Below are 21,745 nucleotides of genomic sequence, written 5' to 3'. Positions count from 1 at the left end.
ATTTCTTAATTGATTGGATGAATCTGGAGCAGCCAGAGGGAAGGGATTCTCATCTGGGCAAAGTCCCTGGAAGCCACATCCATAACAAATTGCATTTTTATTGTTACTTCCTGACTGAGTAATACAGACAGAGCAAAAAAGCAGGCAGAAATGAGGCACATCGAGTTAAGCCAAAACACAGCAACGCTCTCCTCCCTCTTAGGTTCTGCTGGTGTGAATTCCTGGATATTGATTGGATTCTGGAAGGTTCTGGGGAGGTGTGAAGGCTGGGTCGGTACCTCACCTCTGCAGGAAAGAGGGTGTTTCACTGATGCCTCATTGGTGCTACAAACCAGCAATGATAGGGATAGGACTGTCACTGCCAACACTGCTTCCTTTCCCAGCTTAAACTGTTGCACTTTATAGAACAGCATCTTCACTGTTTTTATTCATGTGCAGGGCTCCGCTCTCACACCGCTCCCTGAGTTCCTGGGTGCCCAGCAGGGTGGAGCCGGCTGCCTTCAGATAAGGAACTGGGGCAGGAGGGGATGTGGGAGAAAGGCAAAGGAGAGGTGAGAGGAGGGAGAGAAAGAGGATAACTCTTGACCGGAGGTGCAAAGTCCTCCAGGGGGGAACTCCGAGGCCACATACTGCATGTAATGGCCCGGAGAGGGCTGCAAAGGATGCAGAAACCGAGGATGGAGGTGAAAAAATCGGAGCGCAACTCTGCTGCCTCTCACTAGACCCGCTTCAAAGCTCCGTGTTCCCACAGTTCACCCAGCGGCACCGAGCCCTGGAGCCACACAGCACCACAGCCCCAGAGTTCCATCCTCCCCCCTCCGCCGCCTCTCCTGCGCGCTCAGGGCAGCATCGCGCAGAGCTCTTTCCTCCGGGAAAATAAATAAATAAGCAAACAAAAATAACAGCGCGCACCTTCCCCGCTTTCCACAAGGCTGCGTGCGCTCTTCCAGCAGAAAGAGAACCCCCCGACCTTTCCCCCCCCCCCCCCCCCCCTCTCCCATCCCCGAGCGGAGCCCGCGGCGCCGGGCGGCGGCTTTAAGAGCGGGGGCGGGCTGCGCGGGGCCGCGGCGCGGGCGTTCGGCTCCCGGAGCTTCGGAGCGGCCGCCGGGCGCGCACGTGTGGCCCCGGGGCCGCGGAGCAGTGCGGAGCGGAGGCGCGGAGGAGGGCGCAGCCCCTCGGCTCTGCCCCGGCCGCGGCCCCGGCGGGGCGCTGCGGTGTGCATGGCCCTGCGCGGCCGGCGATGGCTGCGTGATGGCCCAGCGCGGGCAGCCCGCACCGCACGCCATGGCTGCCAAAGAGGAGCTGTACAGCAAAGTCATCCCCCGGCGGAACCGGCAGCACCGCGCGGGGACCATCAAACACGGCTCGTCGCTGGAAATCCTGCTGTCAATGGGCTTCCCCAAAGCTCGGGCGTAAGTCTCCGCGCGGCCCCTTCCTCCCCCCCACCCCCTTTTCGATTTTCTCCGCCGCGGTGATGTGCGCTCGGAGCCGGGCTGGGGGCTGCGCCGCTCTCCGGGCCGCCCGGGCGGGGATGCTGCGGCCGAGCGGAGCCGTGGGGCCGCTGCGGGTCCCGGGCGCAGGTGGGCTCCGCTGGGGGCAGAGCCGCTGGAAGGTCGGGGTCACCGCGGAGCGATGCTTCGGTTCCCCCTGGCTGAAAGCGGAGCCCGTTCCTGCGCTCTGAGCGCTGCCTGAGCGCCGGCGTTACACACAAGAAAGGAAAGAGAAGATGTCAGTAGTGAGAAGCGGTAGGGTTTTCTCGTCTAATTTAGCGATGCCCCGCTCTAATTTTCCTGCTCGTGCTTTAAATGAATGAGGCGGCACCTAATGATAGCTTAATGATTCTCCCGGTTTAAATAGAGTGACTCCTAAAGTGGGACTGTGCGTTAGGATGGAAACGAGACCGGGGGGGATTTGGACGTTTCCTTGATCTGCTTAAGTTTCCCTGTTGTTGTTGATGCCAGTCAGAACTCGTTGTTTTTTTCAGACATCCCTGTGCGGTTTTTGTCCATAAATACAGAGATGCACACATGCAGTCCTAAGGACAAATGTCAGGCTGCTGTGGACCGGCTGGCACAGCCATCAAGTCCCGTGTGCTTTCCATTGTCCTACTTACTCTCCTTCTCCCTGTCAGTGATCTGTAGTCATGTACAGAAACCAACGTACAGCACTTACAGACAATGCCTGCAAATGAAGATAGTACAAAACCGGTGACTTCATGCTCTGCTCTTGTTGGAAAAAACAGATGTGCAGCTTCCAGAGTAGCTGGAGAGAGAAGCAGGCTGAGTGTGAATGAAAGTGGCTGTTACCTGTGCAACAGTGCCGTCACAGCTGGCAGGCAGCCCTGCTTGCACCTCGCCATGTGCTGAGGAGCTGTGCTGTGGTTTATATTCCTGCCTAAGAAAACTCCAACGTTTGATAAAAAAGAAACCGAAGCTTCATGTGTATAGGATAGAAAAGTTTAAACACAGAATGCAAAGCAGAGAGAGGGGCGAAATATCCCCTGCTGCAAGGAATGCTCACTGAAAATGCCACCAGGCAGCAGGGTAAACCGTCTGGATACGAAATCCAGGATACTGTGCTGTAATCCTGCTGGACAACGTGTCTGTCTGCTGGGACGGGTCTGCTTTCCCCATCGGAAGGAGCTCGTAGTGCCCTGTTCCAGCCTGCTGGAAATCCTGCAAATAGTTCATCTCCGAAGTTCACATAAGTAGCAAAACAGAAATAACAGCAGACAACCAGGCTCTGCCACCGAGGGTGCGCTCAGAAGCGTGAGACGGGCAGTGAGGCAGCAGGACCTGCCCCAAGGGGCTCTGCTGCCTTCTAACTCCTGCCACATTGCTGTGCTGTGTAAATGAAGGAGATTGGCAAGTTGCTAAAGAGGCAAAACACCATCCCCCCCAGAGTCACTGTGGCACAACAGCATTAGCAGAGAGCCCCGGTGAGTCTTGGCCCAAAGTTCTCCCAGCCATTCTGCATCTCAAAGCCGAGATAACGGCAGGCAGTGGGAGCCAGGTGAAGCGGGGCTGCAGCTCTGTGCTGGGCGGAAGGCAGGCTGACACTGCAAAGGGGCGACCATCTGCTCCAAAGCCTTGTGACAGCAGAGCTGTCAGACTCGTCTGCCAGGCGTGATGCTGAGGGCCATCGCTGCTGGCACCTCCCTGGGCTGCATGGCACAGCTGGGCCAGGGGAGGTGCCTGGAGATGGCATGAGTGCTGCTTTCAGGTGACACCTGGTACTGAAAGCATGCTGAGACACTGCCCAGCACCCACAGTGCCTCACCTTTAGTTTCCAATTCCAGCAATTTCAGGTAATTCCTACCACAGGTCAGAATGAGACCCCGAGGTTTCTCTTCTCTGTTGGTCTCTTTTCCTCTTTCCCAGCAACAGCCGCAGTTCAGCTGAGCTGCTGTGAGCTGTGGTGCAGTGCTGTGAAAACTGGGGACATCACCTCTGGATGGCAGCTGCTGAAACCACAGCACTATGCCAGCGTTTCGGGCTGTTACTGTGAGAAGTATTTGCTGGGCTTTTCCTCTGAGCACAGGTTCATTATTTTTTTATTTTGTAATTAGCCCATTGCATTACGTACTGTCTAGTCACAAAGGAGACTGTCCTGATCCCAAATAGTTTCTGACTTAAACCAGGAAGGAGGGCAGAGGCGATGCTATCATTGCCATTTTGCAATTTGGGCACTCAAACATTCTACCCAAGGTCACACGCCATCCAAGCAGATCCTCAGTGTCTCAAGACCCTCAATGCAACAACATCTTCCTTTAGAAAGAGATTTCATACATTTCCCAACAGTCCTGTGATGTTGCACTCATTTGTTACGGGTCTGCTGCCAGTGCTTGCACCCACAGACCTGGCCTGGCATCCCATTGCTGCATGTTAGTCCTCTTATACGTGCTGATAGCCTTCCTGAGAGCAAGCACAAGGGAAGCACTACATAGTTTACAGGCCATTGAAACCACAGGGGAACAACCAAAACTATCACACATATATGCATAAATAAATAAAAAAAAAAATCTATTGCATATTTCATATCTCTGTACAATGCTGAGCATGGGAAAATCTAAGAGGTGGATGGCTGCTTCTGCAGGCTGAAATCCTCCGTCCTGCACAGAGATCAGCGCTGCCAGGAGCTGGGAGCTCGGCAGTAGTTGTGGCAGTTTCGTGTCAGAGCTGAAGCTCCTCCAAGCCATCCTCAGGAACAGAAAGTCAGAAACGTAATATGAGGAGAAATCCTGCCTTCTGCGTCTTAGCGTGTTGTGTATATATAAACATGTAACATTTAGAATGTTACTTGTGGTTCTGAATTCAAGCCACAACCCCATGTGCTGTTTCAGAAGAGAACTGGATGTGGAGAAATGAAGATAAGTGTCAGGCCCCTGTCATTACTCAAGCTAGGTAAATCACCATCCACAAACAGAACGCTGAAATTGCAGCCCTCGTGCTGTTTTGGTTGCCAGGCTGTGTGATAAGCGTAAGAGATAAGTGACACAAGTGACAACACTTTGCAGAACTGAGCTGATGCTCCTTCCCATCATCTCAGCCCGAAGCACCGCAGCCATCCCTGCGGACAGGCTGCCCATAGCTGCTGCTCACAGCACAGTGGGCAGATCTGAGGCACTGGGCATGACTGCAAACACTTCTCGCTCACAAAGCTCACACAGCCAGGAATGTGACAGAGCTACCAGGGAACCAATTTCACCACTTCCCTCTGTTACATATTTCCTTCCTCCTCCCTCTCACAGAACATCACCTGGGTGTAACTCCACACTCACATGCATGAGAGGCATCAGCTCACCGAGCTGCACCGCATCTTCTTGGACCCGAGCAGAACAGAGCCAGTCTGATTTACTTCCCAGTAACTACAAGAATTTAGGGGTATCAATTTCATTATTCTCAAAGAAAAGAAGTTCAAGTCCAGTTTACAAACGCTAATATCTTCTCCTGTGTTTTGAAAATGTTTTCTCTGCTGCTCAAACATGTTTTGCCTAGTAACAGGCTTAGCAACATAGCAGTATTGCAGCACGGAAAGGCTGTGAAATCCCTCGCTCCTCCAGGGTTTGTGCTGGATTTGGGAAAATACTGCACACGCAAACAAGTGCTGCAGATAATCTTTGGATTTTGAAGTGGTTTCTGTTCCTTCTGTTCCTTCAGGGTGTTATTCTGCAAATACTCTTGGCTGAAATTCATCTTACTATAAAGGGCCAGCCCAAAACACTGGCATCACACAGGCCCCAGTTAAGCCCAAGCTTGGCATTTTCATGATTCATAGTGACCTGTGTTGGCCCGGGGGATGGAGGGGAACTCCATCTCACATGAAGAAATGGACACAAAAACACACTGCTATGAAGGCTGCACTAAAAGTGCATTTCCAAGCTTGTTAACAGCGCTGGAAGAAATCTTCAGCTTCCAAACAGAAGATTTGGGCGCTGTTGCCCCAGGGGCTGAGGAAGAAGCTTTCTCCAATGCCCTCTGTGCTCATCTTTCACAGGGCAGTGGCTTTGGCTTGAGCCACTGGGCCACACACCATTGAATCGCAAGGCTTCTCTTTGTAGTGCTGCAGATCAGCCATCAGAGCAGTGGAAATGCTTCACAGGCAGCATTTGTGAACTCTGTACCACGTACTGTGGAAGACTGCTCAGAGGAGACCTCCTTTCCTTGCTGCCACCCTCCTGCTCTTTGTGCTTGCTGAAATCTTCCAGAGGAGCTGGGAACCCACAGCTCTGCCCATGCCAGGGTTTAACGGATGAGATTCTGCACTGTAACTTGAGCAACAGTTTGAGCAATTAAGTGCTCTTGTTGTGTATCGCAGTTCTTAGGGTCAGCACTGAGGTCTCTGAACAATTGTACATCTGTGCTGGAAGGGGTCCAACAGGTCTGCAGCACACCGAGGACAGGAATGGAGTTAGCAGCTGCCAGGAAGGTGTGCTGGAGGAGAGTTCGAGCACACGCGTTTGGGACCAGGTCCCGTGGCTGCTCTGCAAATGGATTTTTTTCAATGGCTTTATTGTAGATTTCTGCTGTGGGACTGAGAGAATATTTCCGCAGAGTTTGGGCTGCTATGCACTCCGTGTGTTTGGTGCAGGGAGATCTCCACCAGATTGCTCATTTCTTTAAAGATATTTAGTGATAAAACATAGAGGACTCCTGACGTTTGCTGTTCCTCTGGAAGCTGAGTTAAGCTGGAAACCATAGTGAGGCTGGCACTTGCACCTCAGTCTGCACAGTTTCTGTCTATTAGCTTAACCACAAGGCTTGGGTATCTGGTCTCAATATAACATCTATTTCCATGACATTGTATCAAGTTTTCATATGGAGAGAGATCTTCTCTTACCAGTGGCTGAAGAAGTTATTTCATGATCAGGTCTCAATCTAAAAAGGTACTGGCAGCAGCAGTGCTCCATAGCACCTCAGCCATTTGGGAACCATGACTGCCATTAATCGTATCTGACAGCTGGGAGAGCAGAACAGTCAGATATTCAGGGCTGATACCATCAAAGAAACGTTCCTGCCACAACACTAAGAGCTGCTCAGGAGCAGAGCATCCCTGGACACAGACTGCTCATGATGCAGCCAAGGTCAGCACATCACTGCAGTGCCTGCTGCATCAGCACTCACTGCACAGAAGGCAAACTTGCATGCGTTCAAGAGGAGAAACAAGAACTCTACAGTGCCTTCAGCCACACATCTAAGTAGCATCACTGTATGCAATGAGTTCCTGGTTCCATGGCAAGTCAGCCTGGGGACAGCTATCCCCATGTTCTGTGCTTCTCTGGGTTGCCTAACTTCAGACAGAGTTGTTAGAAACCTTCCTGGGCCCCGAGTACATTGTTGGTTTTGGTATTAAAATACAAAACACTTTGCATGTTGACATGGCTCTGTGATGACACCGCATCCCAGACCCAGCCCTGCCCAAGAGAGGACAGGAGCTGCAGATCCCCAGGTCATGGACAGGGCACAGAGTCAGCTTCAGCTCACAGAATCAAAACCCATCGCGTTAATAACTCCATCCTTAGATGCAGTCCCCTTTCAAGCTGCATATCAGCTGCAAAGTGACATAAAGATATCGCTGTTACCTTTTCCCTTTCTGTCCCTTTTTCTCTCCCACTCTCACACTCAATGTCACTGTCAGGAGACCACACAAACTACTGCTGAGATTCTCAAGACAGAAGCTCGCTAGAGAAACTTGCGATTTCAGACACTCAACACAAGGGATTTGAATGAAGCCCTGCTTGCATAAAATGCTGGTTATTCCTCCCCTGGGAGGCACGGTGACAGTGGCAGGTTGGGCTGTTCTTGCAGAACTCTGCAGTACTTCCTGATAAAGCCGTTTGGAAGTTTACCCTTCCATTTCTCCTGGTGTTTGCAATGTGAGAGCCGTGCTCCATCGGCACAGCCAGCTGCTGCACAGACACACTGACAGACATTGGGGAAATTCCATCCTCTGAGAGGTTTTGAGCAAAAGTTTCTAAACTAAAATTGAATGCTTCTGAATGCTGCTAACCCTGCTGGATTCTCTGAGGCTTGTGTTTTCAAGGCACCTCTGATGATAAACCGGCCTCCCAGTTCCTGTGTGCGCTTGCAAATGTTGCCCTAGGTTTAACTGGTGCTCATAGTGGATGCACAGCATGTGTTCTGTGACTGCAACAAGAATAGAGACATCCGTGTGTGTCTGTAATGCACCAGCCTAATTATCCTCAACAAGCAGAGTCATCAAAAGAGCTGTAGTTCAGCAGCTGACAGCGTTTTGGATTCCATCACCAAGACTCTCTGCAGGCTTTGTGCATTACAATGGGGTGCACCATGGTGCTTGTGTTTTACTCACCACTGTATAAACAGACCTGAAAAGAATAGGCCTTGGCTTCCCTGGGCATTATTTTGTCCCTGCCATCTCCTGCACAAAGGCTGAATTTAGAGAGAGGTGTAAACTGGAAGGGAAAAAAAAGGAACTGCAAGAAATAATAGGATAGGTTGGGGGAATTGCTGAAAGCAACAGAACCACTGACAAGCTCCAAAAACAGTATTTAGATGTTTTGTACCTCTTCTATTTGCTCATGAGACACAGGTGCTGCTCTGCCCATGCATTCCTCCGGTATTTTTCCTGAAGCCTTGATATGTCCCAGCTGCAAAAGGCACTTTTTAAGGTCTCCCCCCATGACTCACAGTAAGCAGCCAAGTGATGCTCGCCCTCACACCTGGAGCCATTGCTCCTCCACTCCCCAGGAAGCTTCAGCCTTTTCCCTAAAAATTCCCAAAGGAACCAAGATGAGCACAGCCAGCAGAGCTGGGTGCAGAGATGTGGCAGCATCCAGCCGGGACCTGAGAACTTTCTGGTTCAAATAGAAAGAAATCAATTACACACTGGAGCTATGAGAGGAGATGTTGCCAGAGAGGATCATGGGGAAAGGAAGAGGAGAGCACCATCCTCACCTCCCGCTGCCAGGCACCAGCCTCAGCATGGCCCCCAGTTCTGTTACTCCTGGTTGTTACCCCTGGTTGCAGCGAGTTAGACTGATGGGTGACATTCACAGCTGTGTAAGAATGCCAGTGCTGTGAACAGCTGCTCTGAAACAAGCATCGTTCCTACTCTACAGACAGCAGAATTGAAAACGAGACCATATAGCCTGATGCCAGAGAAGGCACCTTAATGAATGCTTGCCATCCACTCAAGACAAAGGGTGCTCCAGAACTGCAGACTAAATGGTGTCAATGATGTCCCGCTCCCTTGTTCCACTACGATATTGAATTTATTCGTTGCAATCGATATTTCTTTCTGAGAGCGGCTGCCAACTCTTAGCAAGTGTCAGATCACAACGCATTACCCACGGATAAGTTGCAGTCCGTTCTCCCAGGCGCAGTTCAGAGAAATCTCAAACTAAACAAGAATTGGATCAGGTTCATATTTACTCTGGTCCACAGGCAACACAAGCAAGCCTTGGGATAAATGTGATTACAGCTGCACCTTATGAGACACATTTATATTCCCTTCATAGCCTCTTCAACCCCCCACAGAGGAGCTGCGTCATAAATGCATTCACATTCTAAAGGGCAAAGCCTTCCAGTAGCATCAGTCAGCCCAGCAGCATTGACTTTGTTGGAGCAATGTTTACATACCAACTGAGGGTTGCACCCAGCCATTACCTGACTTCCATTCCTACAAAAGTTTCCTTTAGGGAGACACTGCCTTAACACCTTTCAGATGGAGCCCATGTGCAAGAATCACTATCAAGGCCTCTGGGAGAAAAACAGAAATTTTGGGTTCCCTTCACTTCTATATTGGGGCTACAGGGGTAGGCTGGGCCACAGAGCTCCATCACACAGACTGAGCTGAAGTGGCACAGGAGTGCTGATGCCGTTCAAAGTCTCACTTTGGTTTGATAAAGGCAGTGCCATTACACAAAAGGAAAATCAAACACACACACATACACACGCATACTATTTTCTTTCTTCTCCCTGAAGTAAAATGTTCTGCTTGCCAAGGGAAATGTCAGCATTTATACAAATTCTCCATCTCGTCATCCAGCGTCCCACACAGGTCCACCAGATGCCACTTCGGATAGAGGAACTCACCTCCCATGGAGACCCTCTTTGTGGTCAGTGTCTCTTTCTGACTCCCACCACTTCCTGCCCCAAAGCTGCTGATGCTCATCTGAAGCACCTTTTACAGAATGCAGCCTCAGAATACAGAAGTGAGAAGAGGGGCACTAAAAATGAGTTCAGTAATAGCCATGAAATGTTGTGATTCCGTAGGTTGAGTGTAAGTAATGGCAAGGGAAGAATTCTTGTAGCATGCTGCTTTATCTTTCGCTTACTTGTAAGCCATTAGTTTGGAGTGTCGGGGATATGCAGTCAGTTTATTTGTGGAATATCTTTCTAATGACAAAAGCATTCGAAGCAGTTGAGCAATTTAGTTGACATTATGCAAATGGCATTGAGTGTTGTGACTAGATAATTGTTCCTTTGCTTCAAGGTACGCGTCAAAGCAGAGACAAGTTTTCAGTTGGAATAAAAATTCCCGAAAAATACTTCTTTTTCACTCATTTGCTATCGTTATTGATGGTCTGGGTGAGAAGTGGTGAATTCCAGGAGCATCCAGGCAGCCCTGGGCACATTTGTTACCACTGCTGGAGGAGGGTTGGGGGTTTTAATTGCTATTACCCCAGTGCATGGCTGGCTCAGGGGCTTTGCAGCCATTCTGATTTTGAGTGCTGTGACACAGGGCAGATTTGTGCAGCCATTCCTTCGCTGCTGTTGTTAAGGTAGCTAATTGCCATTCCACCTTACAAGTGCTCAGTTGGGCTATCCGGATTGGCGTCTCCCTGATTTCATTTCCTCTTGGTATTTTAATGCGTGTGCGTGCATCCCGTTAGTTCTGAGATGTGCAGTGCCATGATTTGGCTCTAGCTGCTGTGCCCAGTCCTGCCCCAGAAGGGCTCAACCATCACTGCCTGTTGGGGCTCAGCAGTTCTCTCAGCACCATCTCAGCACGTCTGTGCAGCACCTGCCTGCTGCAGCTCAAATTAGCCCCTCATACCTGTGGTTCCACTGCATCCATGCAGAGCTTAATAGAAAGAAGAGGCTCACACTGTACCCACTCAGGTTAACCTTTCTTTTTGCTTTTCTAAGCACGCAGAGGCAAGGGGATCTCACATCTAAACGAGGAGCGTTCTTTCAAGATGTAGATTGCATTGTAGGACATGAGAAGCAATAATCAAAGGAAGTTCTTCGTTCTCATTATCAGTTCTCACCGTCTCACTTCTCACAGTAGAGTACTTCTGTGTGTGACGCACAGCCCCTCTCAATTCCCTTCATTAGAGACCGAAGCCGGTCTGCCTCTCATCACTGCAGACTTTGCACAGCCTCCAATCACTTCCCCAACTCAGCGTGGATTCTGCCTTTACTTTGCAACAAGTCATTTTCCAACCTAGCGAAAGGCACAGCTCCTTTCCCTCGAAAATCAATTGCTGTCAAAGCTCTCCTTTGTCCTGCCTCATTCAGAGAGTATTGACTTGAAGAGGAATCATTCCCTTGGATTCAGTAGACTTTGAATTGGATTGTAAGCATCGATTTTCCTCCCTCACTCATGTGCTACTGATATCCAAGTAATCTATAAACCAGCTTCAGCCAGGAAATGTGATCAGCCTGCCAGAGTGTGCCAGGTCAGAACTCCAGGCTGAGACATGTCAGTGTTGGCAATGGTGGGTGACAGTTTGTGCTGATGGCTGAATGAGTTCTGTTAAGACATGCAGAGGACACTGGCTTCCCATTCAAGAAAGCCCTAAGCAGATGATTACATCCCATTGGTCCCAATGGATGGGATGGACAGAGGTACAGAAAGGTTTTGCTCTCTCTGCAGGCTAAGCACAGCGGTCAGCCTGTCAGAGCAATATTTTCGCCTGCTATGTGTCTGCTTAAAATGGCTGCATGAAGGAAATGACAGTGGGAAATCCAACCCTCTGGGTTTCAGAAAGCAATGAGCTGTACCAATTCTGCTCATACTCTTCAAACAGTAGCCCAGCAACTAGAAGCTTTGCCAGAGAAGGGTTCTGAGTCACGCTGAGCACTCACCTCTATGCCATTTTTGCCCCCTGAGCTTCCCACGCCAGCTAGCATTTCTGCAGAGGTTTGTCTCTGTGAGCAGACAGACGTGGCCATGGCGACCTCTCACCCTGCAAAGGTCACTTGGCATTAATTAGTGCAAACGTGCAGCGAGACTTTCCTCCCACTGCCCTACCTTAGGTGAAAAGAAATGTTGAAATACGGAATTTTAATGTCTTCCTCTCCCCTGCTATGTATGATGCATTCAAAGGCGAGGAATAATAACTTCCCTTCTCAAAAGTCTGCAAGATTTAAACCTGTTATGACTTTCTATAAGTCCTATTCTTATGGTGTCTCACCAAGACCAGAGCGGTCCCTGGAGCACCCCTCCTTTTACCATTTCCATAACCTTCACAGGCCTTACCAAGAGCACAAAGCATCCAGGAGACAGAGGCCCCTTGCTCCACCCAAACGCTGCTCTGCCTTCCCTGGGGCACAGTTCTGTTTCCTGTACCAGAGGTATTTCTGAATCTGGGAAAGAAAGGAAAGGGCTTCTTCCATTTCTGTAACCCTACTGCAGCTCTCCAGGTTACACATCTTAGCCCAACTGCAGACCTACTGAAGTGCACTTACTCTATAATGCTGAAGACCTGCTAGAATTTTAGGGCTAATAGTAAGAATATATGGCAAGAAATATGCCTACTTACGCATACACCTACTATATATGTATGTACACACCTATGCACACATTTATGTATGCATGCACAAGCATGCACTCCTATAATGTATACAGTGAACAACACAGGATATGTACACTTGACATTGTGCAACAATATGTGGTCAACGCGTGGTTTTCTTTCTCCTTTTTTTTTTCTTTTTCTTTCCTTTCCCCTATAACACAAACCAAACCATCAGAATTAGCAGCAGAAGCCAGGAGAGCTTGTTGGTTCACAGCGGAACCTGTAGGATGGCCTGAGCCTTACAGCAGCTGAGCTGCATGTTGCTGCAGGGCTAGCGGGCGAGTCCAGCTGCTGCACGTGCAAACCTGTCCCATGACAGCTTCTCTGAGTGGGTCTGTCCTCCTGGACACAGCCACAGCAAGGCAATGCCTGGCGAATAACGTCTTCTGTTTGCACAGTGTCTTACATTTGTTACACTCATGCTTTGCAAATTGTGGCCTGGATTAAGAGCGAGCTGTTGTGGGCATGAAAGCTCACAAAGCTGAGCAAATCATCCTCAGTCCCTTATGGAGAAGAACAGAGCTTTGGGGAAAGTGGTGTGTAGACACGGCCCTGCAAGGCCCGTTTCTGTGGTTTCACTTAAAAGATGCACACCACTGCATGGCTGAACATGTACAGGATGTGAGCCAGTGGTTTCAGGAAATGAATGGGCTTAATTCTGATCGCATTTGCACAGTGATAAATGAGCAGTCGCAGGCCCTGCAGCCAGCAGGGCTCTGCCACCGTTATCACCCTGTGCTCAGTGACCAGCCCTGGCCTGCTGTGATACGAATGGGATGCCAGAAGTCATTCTTCCACACTGCAAGAAGTAACAGCTTGCCCTTCCTTTAATGCACGCACATAAATAAAAGCATCAGGCTTGCACAGCCCATTAAATGAAATGTTTCTCTGGTTTAATATGCCACTAAAAAGCTCTTCCTCTTCTTTTCCTACTCTGTGCCAAGCAGTGACTCGGAGATTCAGTGAGCCAAACTTTGCATTTGGCCCCCGATGCTTGATGGCCATCACGAAGCCAATCCTAATTCATATTTCATCTTCTTAAACTATTTACACTTTGGCCTCCACCACTCCACAACACGTTGTCCTATAAGTATCTCAGTTTGTTTGCTTATTTTTTCAAGCACAAATAGCCTTACAATCATAGAGTCATAAAGGTTGGAAAAGACTTCTCAGATCATCTCGTTGAACCGTTCACCTACCATCAATACTGCCCACTGAATCTTGTTCCTTAGTGCCACATCCATGGATTTCTTGAACACCTCCAGAAATGGTGACCGCACCACTTCCCTGGGCAGCCTGTGCTCTTGACTTCAAAGCTCAGGTCTTGGGTTCCGTACATAACCATCTCAAGCAACTCCAGAAGGTGCCCCAGGTTCCTAAGCTTTTCTTTTAGGCATATCCCCAGTTATGTGAGAAGCATCCTGAGTTTAGAAACACAGTTCAGCAGAGAGGACTTTGAATTTTGGAAGGCTAATGTCTGCTCACCCAAAAAGACACCTAAGACACTAAGGTGGGTCTATTTAAAAGACTGACACATCGTGGAAACAGCACAGACTTGGCACACTCTTAGTTGTTTTAAACACTTTTGGCAAAGCTTTAGCTATTACTTTTAGCTCAGGTTTTGACAAAATAGGAGGTACAGAGTCAGATATGTTTTGATCATAGCCTTAATGGATGTTAACAATTCCATAGCTGATGTGCTTGCCGTAACCCCACCAAATCCTACAGCAAGGCCACTAGCAGGTTTGGAGAGGTCTCAAAGGGTGCCACAAAGCCACATAAAAATCAATGGGAGCACAGTTATGACTTGTAATCAAATCACAGCTAATACAGTATGGATGAGCCTGGTCTTATTGATTTTTTGAAGGAAATTGAGAGACCCTGAGGATGTAAGTTACCGCAAGAGTCCAGACAAATGGACATTGGTGGCTATTAAAGCTGTGTTTTCTTGTACTAGGAAGCAAAAAAGCATCCCATGGAAGTGGTCAGTTAAAAGCCCAGAAATCTGTGAGCAAGACCAGGAGTGAGCCATTAGCAAGCCAAGCAGCCATGTGTTTCTTCTCTGAGCAGCTCTGGGATGAACAGAGTTATAAACCCGTTCATGTAAGGGTGTGATATAAGCAGATCCTGGCACCTAATTTCATTGATTCACAGCTGAGTTTATTGTTAGGGGGATGACTGAGCTTCGGGGAAAGCCACGCAGGAATAGCTGGAAGCAAAGACTGAGCAAGAAACTGGAAGGACCTCAGAATCTGCCCCAGAATTAACATAACCTACATTTGGAACACGAGCCAAATTGTGCAATCGCCAGGATTGTTGCCATTAAATTTCCTTAGACCTGTGTACAAAGGTCACGGCCTCTCCATTGTAAAAGTGACTGCCTGTAATAAGCAGCTTTTGATGGCAGAAGAAGGTGTCACTGTATTCACTGTGACAGTGGGAAACTCCTTATTTCTCCTAATTTATGGCTTTCTTCTATCCATTCAGCCCAGGCACCCTGTACCAGGGGTTGCTGTAAAAGCCATGCTCAAGGAAAGCCCCCTGTCTCCAGAACCTCACTTGAATTGCAAGAGGGCTTTCCTTCCATCTGCAAGAAAAAGTTGACCCTGGGCAGAATGCGTAGGAGAGGCCGAAAGGCTGGGGGCCACCAGGACAAGGACTCCCAGATGAGTTTGGGCGGAAGCACTTGGACAGTGAAGACTGAAACCTGCCCATATAGTATGAATGAATCTCTATTCTACAACCGAATGCAGGCCAGATGCTGCGATTAAAGCTGGAACTTCTCCCTGTGGCCCTGGGAAGGCAGAAGATGACCTAAACATGGTCAGGTCAAAGCTCAGCAGTATTTGGAAGCTGCTTCGCTGTGATCTCCGGTGATTTTCCTCTTAGCAGCAAAAAAAACCCTTCAGTTTTGGAGGTAAGCTCAAAATCCTATGAGCACCCAGTTTTGGACAGTCTGTAACCACCACCTCCTCCACAACATGGAGACTCTGCAAGCCACCCAACCTTTCCTTTGATGCCAGGGACCACGTGTACTCCACTCTCCCGTTTTCTGTTTAAGCTGCACATGTCAGGGCAGGGCTTGCTCCTCATCCTTTGAACAAACAGCTCCAGGCTTGAAGGAAGTCACCGCATCTCTCAGCCTGCATATCTCAGCATGCCTGAGGAGCTCTGCAGGACGGCACTCCGGGTTCAGCTCTGCAACTAACAATACTTGAGAAGGGAGAAAGTATAGTAAACAAGGCAGGGCTATCACCATTTGTTCAGTAGGAGCTTCTTTGAGATGTAGGTGGTTTGGTCTTTTTTTTATTATTCTTTTCAGTCAAACCGTAGTTTCTTGGCTGTTGGGCTGTGCCGTGTTAGAGTGAGAATTGATGGTTTGTTCCTGTGGAAATAGATGGAGCATTGGAAGAAACAGCACCCTATTAGTTATAAGCAGATTTAACACCTCTGCAAAGCTACCATCTGCCACCAAGGAAGGGAAATTAAAGCAAGATGCTTGAGATGCAGACGGCTGCCAGGGTTTGGCAACATCCTTGCTTTCTGCTCTCCCACTAAGCAGTGATTTGCTCTAGGAAAGCATGGGGGGGAAAAGAAATCCAACGAGTAGTCCAGGTATTGTGCCATTAAAAGAGCATTTCTTCAGCTCCTTGAAAAGGAGTAGATGTTGGGTTTGTTTGGGGGTTTGTGTTTATCATCGGTAATTGTCAGCCTTGGGGTTATAATTAGCTTTTCTGTACCATGTATTTAAGCAGGCGAAAACCGTGCTTTAAAGATCATGAGCTTTCCTCTGTTAACAAAATGGTCGTGCCACATGCTGCCTGCTCTTTGCTGAGTCTTTCAGGGCTCAGATGAATGCAGAGCTAGCAGAACCGCTCGTCTCACCTCATCAATGGAACAGGAAGTGGTTCTCCAGTATTTTCCTAGCCAACTCAGCGAGGCAGGGCTCATGAAGCATCCCACGGTGCCCAGACCAAAGGGCCAGGGGGGAATTAAGTCCATGTGGGAATACCCACGATATACAGAGTATTTTCTCGGCCTACAAACAAGAGCAGCACTTATTCTTGCATAATAGTCTTAATCTAAGTGTGGAGCTTAAGCAAACAGGTCAGGACTTGGTTTCACAGCTCTCCTGCACAGTGAGAGGCCTTTGCAAGGTGAAAAAGGCTGAGAACCCATAAACTCATCCAGCAGTTTTCTCACTCTGATAAGATACAAATTAATCTCCACAAATGTACTGTTTTGCTGATATGCCTAATGCATGACATCAGAATTTCCTGCAAACATCTGGACCAAAGCGATCGCTATCAAGGGGATGCTCTTTACAGAAAGGAAAGGCAATGCCAGAGACATGAACTATTTACCATTATTTTTAAAGTTGAGAACATGATTCAGTCGGATGTTTTCATCTCTAATGAGCTTGGATAATGTTTTCATCTCTAATGAGTTTAGATAACTCCAACATGAAGTGTTACTGCAGATGCTTCACTTGATTTTCTTTCCTTTATAAGTGATGCCCCCCATCACCCTGCCCCTGCCACATTCCTTCTTATATTTTTGCCCCTTGAGCCCCTGAAATATTATTACCTATGGAAAGACATTGCAGACTAATTGCACAGAAAGACTGCACAGACTAATTGTGAAGATGATTCGAAAAACAAAATGCAGCAAACAAAAGGAGTGGATGGGAGCTGAGAAAGATTTTTTGCTTCTAATGTTCAGCGAGCAGGATGGGAGGATTCCCTTTTTCCTTGTTCTCCTACTGAATCTGATGTGTTCCAAGTTCAGCTAGTAATCCTGCTCAGGCCGTGCCTTTCTCTCCGTTAATGAGGGCAGTGACTGCCTGAGATGGCAGTGCAAAGCTTAATCTGAAATCCCTACAGAAGGGAACATTTACCTCCAAATTATGGAAAAACCCAACATCTTCTTAAGTGGAGCACTCTCCCTTTAAGTCATTAAATATGTAACTGCAATATAGGCACAAATAAATTATTTAAAGTTATTTCTAGTTGTGTGTGGGAGGTGGGTGGGAGTTGAAGTTGATAGTTGGTGGTTAGAGCAGCCTTTAGCCTTTACATTTCTCCCTGGTTTTACACAAGCACTTTCATTTTCCTTTTTAATTCCTGTGTCTGATACAGACTTTGATCAAACTTCTGGGGGGTTGCAAGAGTTTCTTCTGACTGGAGGGTTTTCTCAGGCCCACCCTGAGAAAGGCCTTTGTTCTGCTGAAGGATGTGCAGCAGAGAGCTACTCATAAAGCATGGAAACTGAGTAAAAAGCTGCCATGAATGAATGGAAGGAATCAAACCTTGGCTGGCTGAGTGACAAATACGGAGCTCGTGGTCACACCTGGCAAAACAGTTGGTGTGTAGGACTGGCAGCCCTGTGCTGTACTGGGCAGTGGATGTGCTCCCATGCTGTGGCTGCCAAAGCTCTGTGCTCCATCTCTGAGGTCCCTGGCTTCCGTCCATGTGAAAAATGTCCTTCCCTAAGCAGTCAGAAGGGAATGCAATTAAGGTTGCCTCGTGCGGTTCATAAAAGCTAATGCATGAAAATAAGCAAAGACAAATTGCAGCAGAATATTAGGCAGAGCATTGCTAATTGTAAGGTCCGCTGGCCTCGTTCCTTGAGCCTCTGAATGCTGAGCTGAAGGAAGCATAGGAGACTGGAGTGCTGGGATCAGTTGTGTGCTGCCTGGGAGATGGGCAGGATGAGTAATACGGAAACGCCTTTTCTACAAGATAATGCACTTTTTCAGTCCTCAAGAAATCCAGGCACAGTTTCTGGCATTTTATTTATGAACCTGTGCTCATGAGAAATGAAAACCTTGTTTTTGTTGTTTTTGCAAAGCCATTTTCTCTCTCCTCTCTGGCATGTCTCCTTAGCACAGACAGGATGTTAGCACGAGCTTTATCAATGCAGAATGAAATATCTCCTGTTCCTAAACTCCCAGTCACTGCTGAAATTGTTCTCTGATTCTTGCTCACACATTTGGCTCTTCTCTTTGGTTTGTTTTCAGCTTGGCTGTGACTTCATCTTGAATTACAAAAATACCACATGCACACACTGAAAAAAAACACACTACTGTTCTCAATGTTTCCTGCCATGAAGAGCCAGCTACTCTGCCTGCTCCGGCCTTCCTTCCAGTCAGACCGTGTAGGCTTGCATGGCTCCTGCAGTTTAGTTCCATGAGGGAAGCCAACACCTCCAGTCTTTCACTGCTAAGATCACCCACTGGATTCTTATTAGAGGGGGAACAACGTGGCTCTGATCCCGGGTGGGCTCCAGAAAAGTCTTTCTTTTTTTTTCTATTACCTCCATACCTGTTTTGCAATCTACAGAATGGGAATATCCCATCCGTCACCCAGCCACTGAAAAGCAGCACGCCTTTTTGTGAGAGCAGAAATGGGGGAATGAGCCTATCTGCCAGAAACCAACCAGTGATTGTAACTGTTTCAGGGTTCATTCACTTCTAAACAGGGAATGTGATGTGAATATGAATATACATGTCCATTTTTACTCTGTATCTCATATCTTCCAAGACAGCTGCAGGGGGCTGGGGGTAGCAGGACAGATAGTAGCATTATTCTGGAGGAGTGTGTGAGCATATCTCACACACTTGTGTACCAGGAAAAGATCATGAGACGGTTGCTAAATAAGTCTTTGTGTAATTTTTATGTATGATTTTCCACTATGAGTCACCACAATTTTCATGTTATCTAACACTGAGAGTCCCGAGCTGATACTACGTTCTTAGAGGGAGAACCTGGCTCCAGAGTCTGCGTGCTCTGCTTGGAAGAGGTGCTCTCATGCTGAAGGAGTTAATGGTTTGCTAGAAAAACTGTCATCAGACAATTGTGTTACAAAGAGCGGCAGTTACCAAAATACATTTTCGCCTGCAGCCTGCAAGAACAATACAGCTATTGTATTGTAAGCACAGAACTTGGCACAAAGACAAGCATGAAAGCGAATCGTGTTTTGTTTGTTGCGGAAGTGATGGAATCCATTGAAAGGTTATTGTTTGACTTCTTTTGAAGCAAATTCCATCCCCTTCGTGCAGAGTGTTTGCAGAGGGGGTTGTTCAGTAGCGCTCGCTACCTTTGGTCCACCAGGTCTGCAGGTCACTAAGCTGCACCCAGGTGACCCTTCAGAACCACCCCAACAGCCCACCGCTTCTATCAGAGAGAACAAAAAGGGCTGGAGGAAGTTCCTCACTAGAGAGTAGCTCAGAATTTTCTATTTTCATCAGAAAAGCCACCCCCTAAAAATAAATCCTGGTTTGAAAGCAGAATAATTTCAGCAGTTTTCAACAGTGACACATTTTGTTTGCAAACGTGTAGTTCTTAGAGGAAAGAAAGAAGGAAAAGTTGGCTTTCAGGCCATATAGGATGCTTCAACCTCATGGACGTGGACAAGGTGTGAAGCTCTGAATTCATTCAAGCCGCACTGATTTGGGATAAGAGAGGAGGAAAATGCTGGGGATTTTAAAGACCTTCAAATGATAGAGGGTTATCCAAAAGTGCTCTTGCGGGTCTCCCTGTTAATGCATGCACAGGATGGAGGGATAATGATAATTAGCCACCTCCCCACCATCAGCTACCACCCATTTCTCATTCGTGGGAGGAGCTGCCACAGATTGAGGGGGAGAAGAATTGGAATTTCTGACCCCATTTCATTTCCATCCCACACCTCTTCCAACAGAGGACTGCAGAAATTAAGGTTTAAGAGTAAGAAGAGAAGATCAGGAAACAGTGGGATTTAAAAAGTGCACCACTAAAACTTAAAAATGCATTTTTCCTTCATGGTCTGTAGTATTTTAGGATAGCATATGTATTGGCACTCTGTATTCTAACGAAACTCATTGATTCTGAAATAATCACTTGACATTAGGAGCCGTGCCATTAAAGAAAAAAGAAATGCGAAACGAAATTAGAGGAGTGAGGAACTCCAGTGTTATGAATATGGAATAGCTCTTACATTTTCTCTAAGGTTATTATGCCCTCAGCACTTTGCTGATTTTTTAAAGTGCATCATTTCATTTGAGTCACTTCCCCTACAAATTACGTGCTTAAAAACCTGCTGATGTTGCCTCCGACATTAAGAAAAACATCCCACTTTAGATTTATTTGCCACCCCCCACCATATCCCTATTTTACCTCTATATATACTGTAAGGCAAAGGGGATTTTTCAATTTTTTGTAATGAGGAGCAGCACAGAGCAGCTCAGTTACCTATAGGTGCCATCCACAATGCAGCGCTGCCGTAACGCTTCAGTCCTTCTTGTTGTTTTTCAACATACAGCTTGTTTTTCTACCATTTTAATTAACTTTACAATTGGTATTACTAACTTTAAGCCAAGTTTATACCAATAGTGTGGTATTTTATCCAAAATGCCCACGGATTTAATTAGAAATATTAAAGCCAGAGGCATTCAGGCTTAGGTTCGTTAAGTGAAGCAGCAGCACCCATAGAAAGCAAAACAAAAAGCAACAAAATAGGGTCCTCACAAACAGATTTTAACAGCGCATTCGAAAGTTGAGGCTATTTGTTGCCTTTCCTATCAAAAATGGTAAAGTTCTTGGAAACTGATGGTGATTTTGTGATGTGGGTGGTGTGCAGGAATTCATCCGTACCGGCCAATTACCAAACGACAGAGGTTCTGTCTTCACCTGTACTGCTATGCTGAAACATAGGGGTGGATGATGGACTACTATGAGAGGCAGAGAACGGGCACAGAAAGCCAGGTGCCTCAGGTGCCAGCAGGCAATGCCCGAGTGCCCCAGCCTGGGCCAGTAGCCTCAACTCTTCCTCCAGGCAATGGGGACAAACAGTCACTTCTACAGCATGAGCCATTTGACCCATTTTAAATGCCTGCCCTCGGGTACCCACACAGTGAATTGGTGTATTTCAAAGGAAAGATTTGTTCACTTCACTGAAACTACTCACCAAATGAGCAATTGGTGCCAGCGTTGTTTGTTTTCCAGAGCAAAACCCTTCAACCTTTGCTCGAAGCTTAAGTTCACCCTTCTGCTTCTCCTGTCTCAGCTGCCTTTTCAGCTGTCTGCATTTACTGCCACAAAGCAACAGATTCAATGGGAAATGCAGCCAGGAGAAGAGAAGATGAAGAAATCTATGTGCAAAGCAGTGGAGAACCACCCAGAAACAAACAGCACCGATTCTCCTTCCATGCTGTGTTAGTTTCCCACTAACTGCTGGCACTCCAACCATCAGCTGGGTTCTGCTCCCACTCCAGATTGGCTGTGAATCCAGCACAGCTTCTGGGGACTGCTGCCAGGATAACTGAGAGCAGCACATCCTCTCCAGTCCCCTTTGCACTGTGCTGAAAGCATGGAGCTCTTGCTGGGGAAGTGACAAAGCCCTGCGCTCACATCTTTTGCCATCCTCTGCTCACAGGGGAGACTGGACAAAAAGAAATTATTTGGAAGTGTTGAGCACAGAACA

General features: G+C 47.7%; 1 protein-coding gene across 1 annotated transcript in view; it reads left to right on the top strand.

Moving 5' to 3' along the window:
- The first annotated feature begins 1,238 nt into the window (after positions 1-1,238).
- UBASH3B (ubiquitin associated and SH3 domain containing B) overlaps positions 1,239-21,745 on the top strand; it is a 55,599-nt gene continuing 35,092 nt past the window's right edge. The window contains exon 1 of the mRNA XM_042831990.1: positions 1,239-1,412. Coding sequence (XP_042687924.1) covers positions 1,252-1,412 — 161 coding nt within the window. The 5' untranslated portion in view covers positions 1,239-1,251. The remainder of the gene's footprint in view (positions 1,413-21,745) is intronic.

The sequence above is a fragment of the Centrocercus urophasianus genome, unplaced genomic scaffold, assembly GCF_019232065.1.
Source record: "Centrocercus urophasianus isolate 14NV4802_14NV808 unplaced genomic scaffold, USGS_Curo_1.0 seq_37, whole genome shotgun sequence".
In the NCBI taxonomy this organism is placed as follows: Eukaryota; Metazoa; Chordata; class Aves; order Galliformes; family Phasianidae; genus Centrocercus; species Centrocercus urophasianus.
This window is presented reverse-complemented; position numbering and strand designations above follow the sequence as displayed.